The sequence below is a fragment of the Scatophagus argus genome, chromosome 9 (assembly GCF_020382885.2).
Source record: "Scatophagus argus isolate fScaArg1 chromosome 9, fScaArg1.pri, whole genome shotgun sequence".
NCBI lineage: Eukaryota > Metazoa > Chordata > Actinopteri > Scatophagidae > Scatophagus > Scatophagus argus.
The window spans coordinates 13,387,474-13,393,565 of record NC_058501.1 but is presented as its reverse complement, the minus strand read 5'-3'; the positions used below and the strand labels follow the sequence as shown (position 1 = coordinate 13,393,565).

Below are 6,092 nucleotides of genomic sequence, written 5' to 3'. Positions count from 1 at the left end.
ACACGATTTTGGCTGCCCACGAGGTAAATGAGGTATTAAAGGGTAATAAAAAGAAGAAGGATATGACTACACGGCCCCATGGATGCAAAATGTGTTATCTTAACGAGAAAATCTCAAGAATGATGTGCAAATAATTCCTTGCTTGGTGTCTTATTAAACATCAAATCCAGTGTTTTATATTACTGGTTTTGTCCTTAACGTTCCCTCTAAATCCTTCATGCACAGTTATCATCCACTGTTTATCACCAGCCCTTACAAAAAGAACCTCTTATGTAACTTTATACAATCACTCTCAGCTTGGGAATTGAATCAGTTCCCTCTGATGCCTGATACCATTTTCCTCATTTGATTTACTTTTCCTGAGGTGCATTCAATGAGCCAAAGTAAAGTCAGTCCAGCAGACTGTGCTCTCTGCTTGACAGAGAACCAACATAATGCTCTCGGCTGAAACTAGCTTAAACAAACAGTGTAGGGAAAAGCAAACAGTCAGAGAAAATCAGTGGAAAACACTTCAGGAAAAAGGCATTTTTTTTCTGTCGTGTGATTAACTGGAATAAAAATATAAATGTCAAATTAGTCTTAAAATATGATTTAAATACAAAGTCTAGCAGTTAGTGCATGCAGTTTTAGTAAGAGACTGCTCTTAGTCAGATTAGTTATGTCATCTCTCCATTTCTTTATTCATATTTCATGCAGCATATCGCCATTTCAGTTGTAACCATCAATTGTTGTCTGACATTTCAGTGACTGAAGGTTCTGCGTTCTGTAAGTGGCACCACACTAAAACAACAAGGTTTCTATTTGGCAATAAAAACATGACGATACACACATCAACACCATTAATATGTAACAGTTACAATGCAAACCTTCTCTGCTCTGTACACATCTAAAAGATAACGTTACAGTATAAAAATATCAAATACACTAACATTCAAGACAACTGTAAATGACACTTGACACTGTTTTCTCTCTCTTTTTTTTTTTAACTGGCATGAGGGAACTTTCACTTTGGCAGAACGTTCTCAAGTTTTAGCACACAAACTTCAACAAAGAATGATGAACAGTGTTCACAGTAAAGTCTTTCTGACTGTCTTCTCCACTGCTTAAAGAGCTCCTTACAGACTAAAACCCAATGACACAAACTTTCACAGGATCCATAAAGGTGATATGGATGCAACTAAAAACAAACTTAATTAAGTCAGTGATTTAAGCAATATAGCATAAGAAATCTGTTTAGATAAATAAGCAGTTAACTACAAACTGCTCGTTGGTCATGCAGATCTGGAGAAACACTAAATGTAGTGTGCTACTATTAAAAGCCAAAAGGATAAAATTTTAAAACAAATGTCAGCACACCAGTTGAGATTATTGAGACCCCGGACAACTGAACTACTGACCTCTTAAACATTTGACTGAAAATGACCCACCAAAATGAATTTTTTTTTTTTTACTTCAATGCTTTGTCACATTTGCACAGAGATACAAAAAAACCCCAAACAAACTATACTTTCTTTTTTCCTGTTTGACATTCTTTCACAGCTGACAAATTGCAAGAACATCATTTTACACTTACATCAGATCTAAACATATAGGTCAAGTACCTGATTCAGATTCTAATGCTTCATGTAAAAATGGGTGTGAAATCAAAGCCAGCAAAAACAAGAGACAATCAAAAACAGTATCAAATCCTTGCTGCCGTGTAACAAAACCTCTCTGTGTCCGTGTTTTTTTCCCAAGTGCGTGGAGGTCGTTGCCATCATGAGAGTGCGTTTGCAGAAGGTTTAGGATTTTGGGTGTGTGGAGGCACGAAAGATATCGAGACAGTTCACTGTGATGAGGGCGCCAGTGAGCTGCCTCCATTGTCTGGTGGCAGGGTTTTTCATTTTATCCAGGACCAGGTGCAGGTCCTGGATCATGTCTCTGTAGCTGTCTCCGTAACGTAGACTCCAGGAGTACAGGAAGTCATAGGCGGGTTTCCACATTGACTGAAACATGACAGGAAATGCAGAATTTGTAGGATAAATACATCATATCCACAAGATGTCTGAAATTCCATGACATCTGTATTATTTACTATGCATCTATTACTCGCTCTGTGAAGGCACACTGTTAAACCAACCTGGGGACTAACTTCTCCGCTCTTCGCTCGATGCGGCGCCTCATAGGCCGCTATCTGAGCGCTGGAGAGTTTTCCCATCTTCTCCGCGAGCTCTCTCCATCGAGCTCCCAGCTCGACAGCAGTGGACAGAATCACTGTGTTCTGAATAAGCTGGGCCACAAGATTCACAGAGTCCATCTTCAACAGACCCTAAAGGCAATAAACAGAGAGATAACCATCACGAAAGCTCACTAGCATACAGACTTTGAAACTGAGCAGTGGGTGGTCTACTTACCACCATGAGCTCATGCAGAAACTTTCTCCTGACATTCACAGTGTGGCAGTCTTCCTTCAGCTTTTCCAGGACACAGGCCACTTTGTCGGCCTCAGTTTCGGCATATCTCCGGATGATGGTGTCCGCCGACAGTTTGCTGTACCCTAAAGCATCAGCAAAAGCCCTCCAGCTGGTTATGTGCTCAGTGACCATGGTCTGGATGGCGGAGTACATGTATGTAAGCTTGTTGAAGGGCAGTGTCATATTGTCCAAGAGGACCTCTGTGGTGATTTGAATGCCGGTGAAGTCGATCACTTGGTCTCTGCTTATGAGTTTGATGTTTTTGCAGTGAACCAAACCAGTCCTGCCTCGGAGGAATCCAATATACCACTCCTTTACTTTGGAGTTTCCCACTGACCTAACAGTCTCTCGTGAAAGGAGAGCCACAGTGTCACCCTTGAAATACTCCAGAAGGTACTCAACACGTGGCTGACGGAGAACTGACTTCAAGGCTACACCATACCACTGTAGGGTGACCAGTTTGTCTGTGAATTTGGGGAAATTTGGGACACTTTCTTCAGGAATAGGTGAGGTTCTTGCCATTTCAATACGCTTTTCTATCTGCCTTGACACTCGCTTTTCTGATCTGATGGGTGCTGTAGGAGGGGAAAGCACCTGGAAATGTGCGACAGTTCCAGCATTTGATTCCTTCACTTGTAAGTCTAATTTGAAAGGAGTCATTTCTGCATTGCTAGCACAAGATAATGCAACGGGCAGATGCAAAACTGTCCCTATTTTGAGCTGACTTTGTCTCACTTCTTTCAGTTTGTCCTCGGGTTTGATTTTGAACACAGAGTCTGTGAGGCTAATTCCGACATGCATGTTGTTCACTTTGTCTGGTTTAAACCCATGTTTTCCCCAAAGCTGCAACACAAGAGGGGGCAGGTTTTTGTTACCCCTCAAGATAACTGAAAACGGAAGCTTCGGTGGAACGTCCTCATGACAGCAAACCACTATTACAACCTTGAATGATGGATGGATGTACCTGGGACCATAAACTGCCACCGTGATTTGGCGGTCAAGGTAATCCCACACTGATGTAGCAGGGGACTGGACTGCAGATGCCTCTGCGACTGCAATCACATAAAAATGTGTCTTCAGATCCTGTAGCTTCATCTGCATCATGTTCTTGCGAATGTAACAGTCGTTCACTTTAACATAAGGTCCCTCTCTTTTGTTGGAAACCAGCCCGACCACGGTAGTCATTACCTGACTTAATGGGTCACTCTTCACCTCGCCAGACAGTTTAATCTCCAGGGAGATACCCTCCTTCGTGTTGATGTTGCTGAGGACCACCTCTAGAAGGGGACTCATGGTTGTCACATAATTGTTGTTGAGCCCAGGAGGAGGGTCTAGCATTGCTTTCAGTGTAACTTCCTGGACTTCACCAGGAGGAACATGTCCCTCTGGGATATGGATGCTAATCTCTGAGTCTGGTAACCGTACAGAGCCTCCAGTGTGGCCGATCTTGCAGATGACCTGAAAGTCGGTGGCTTGGGTCTGAGCCCACCCGGGACTCTGGCTCATCAGATTTAAGTCCAAACATGAGCGCGTTAGCTGCCTGTGGCTCAGCCAGGCCATCTTATAGGCCTCTCTGTCATTCTTTAGCCACTCAAAATCTGGGATCAGCACCGGCCCTGGTGGCCTGAAGTTGTTCTCCCGTCTTGGCATTTTTCCCTCCAGATCACCCAAAATGTCTGAAGCACTTCTCCATCTCCCGGATCTGTTGCTGACTTTGTGTTTGTTTTCCAGAAAGTTCCCCACGTTGCCTTCATCAGAGGATGTGCTAATGGCGTCGTCGTTATTTGTGTCCTCGTGCTTTTCATTGCCATCTTTTATGTTTGATGTGTTGGAAATGTGTTTGTCTGTGCTGCTGTCTACAATGTCATCTAAAAAGGGATTTGATCTGGAAAGTTTGTTCCAAAACGGATTTTTGGACTGAGTTGAAAGTGCAACTTCTGGCTGTAAAAGTGGCCATTCTGAGGTCTGTGGCAGTCGTGTCCCACCTGTGAAAATATTACAGTTTGGTTAGGATGTCTGCTGAGGTTGTCAACAGGTTTTTGTTTTTATTTGGTTTTGTTTTACCATTCAGGTTGTCACTGGCTGAAACACTGTCGTCCAGATCAATCAGTGTCCCCTCAGATTTACTCCGCATGAGACTCCCAACACGACGGAAGGACTTTGCTCTTCCAGCTGCCATATTTTCATCTGCAAGTATAAATATATACTATATTGTTTTAAATTTTCATACTGTATAGTCATCTTACCTGCAACTGTTACTTGTCTAAAAATCTCTTTTGATGATTCTTTACTTTACTCATTAAATGATGCAATCGGGGGCCCTGAAGCAAAGCAAAATGACTACTCAATACACTGAATAAATATTAAAGTCCAAATGTTTAAATATAACTCATCTAGAGCTGAAACAGTTGATTAGCTGATCAACACAAAATTAACCTGCAATGATAATGATAACCCTCTTTGTCATTATTAAACCAACTGACTTCGCTGGATCCAGCTTCTCATATACGCATATTCACTAGTTTTCCTCAGTCACCGTAAACTTAACATGCTTTTGGACTGATGTTGGACAAAACAAGCAAAGTGAACATGTTAAATCTTTGGTTCCTAGAGACTGTGAGGGCCATTTCTCATCACTTTCTGCGTCTGTTTTCATCCTACAGAAGATTCATCAAAAACATAGTCGGTGGATAAATTAGGCGAATAAAAAGTATTTGTTAGCTGCTGCATGTAATTTGAACTGCTGTGACACACGGCCACAACCAATAGGCCTACACAATAAAAGACATGTGAGTGAAGCTGAAGTGTCTCAGCTATGTGTCCCTCAACACGGTGCGCCCCGGGCTTTTTTACTTAGCTATGCTTATTGTCTGTTACAGAAACTGTTCCAAAACACAGAATAAAGCCTGAACTCTCCGGTCTGTCAATTGTTTGCGTAAAAGGAAACTACCCATTCATGACTTGTCACAGTGAGTCAGTCATTAATAATGCGGTTTCTTACACCAGTGCACAAAAACAGGTTGGTCTTGTCAAGCCTATGACAGTAGCCAGTTCTCTCAGCGCTTCTTGCTCCGATCAAAGTGCAATACCACTGTACAACTGACAGTACAAATATCCAATCTGATCAAACATTGCGTATCAGGCTCGTTTACCGTATGCGCTGTCCTGTGATTCCTGCAGTACAGAAACCCTTCTCGGTACCAATTTGGTTTTCTCTAATTAGTTGAAACCATTGTCAAAGAAATCTTACATTCATTAATAATCCATACAGAGCAGGAAACACTCAGCAGCGCAGATTGAGACATAACCCCCACCCCCCGAGCTCCACATTCACTCACCACAGCTGCAGCAGTCAACAGGTGTGTATATACTCGCAGTAGTTACACTTTAATAAAGCACATCCTATTGAGGTTGCTTCCTATTATGAATATGCGAGAAGTAAAACAATCAAATGCGAAAAAAAAGAGAACAAAGCTTGCTCTCACCGTCGGCATGAGATGGTTGTATTTTTTTGGCTTCAGTTCGTTGGCAGGAAAAGAGGCCAATCCACTGTCATTTACACTTCTTTCCGAGGGCGTTCGCCTGCTCACGTTACGGCTCTTTACTCTGTTGGCTCTCGGGCACTGAGCATTTTGGGAC

General features: G+C 42.4%; 1 protein-coding gene across 2 annotated transcripts; it reads right to left on the bottom strand.

Moving 5' to 3' along the window:
• Window positions 1-656: 656 nt before the first annotated feature.
• On the bottom strand, window positions 657-6,073 carry macc1 (MET transcriptional regulator MACC1). Of its 2 annotated transcripts, none has more exons than XM_046399737.1 (5): window positions 5,939-6,073; window positions 4,518-4,640; window positions 2,394-4,438; window positions 2,120-2,308; window positions 657-1,985 (listed from the first exon to the last, which is right to left on the bottom strand). In XM_046399737.1, exons 2-5 carry the CDS (start codon window positions 4,630-4,632, stop codon window positions 1,782-1,784), a joined length of 2,553 nt encoding a protein of 850 aa, XP_046255693.1. In that variant the 5' UTR covers window positions 4,633-4,640; window positions 5,939-6,073; the 3' UTR covers window positions 657-1,781. The 2 variants fall into 2 exon arrangements, with proteins under 2 accessions (XP_046255693.1, XP_046255694.1); XM_046399738.1 differs by lacking the exon at window positions 5,939-6,073 and adding an exon at window positions 5,606-5,794.
• Window positions 6,074-6,092: the final 19 nt, after the last annotated feature.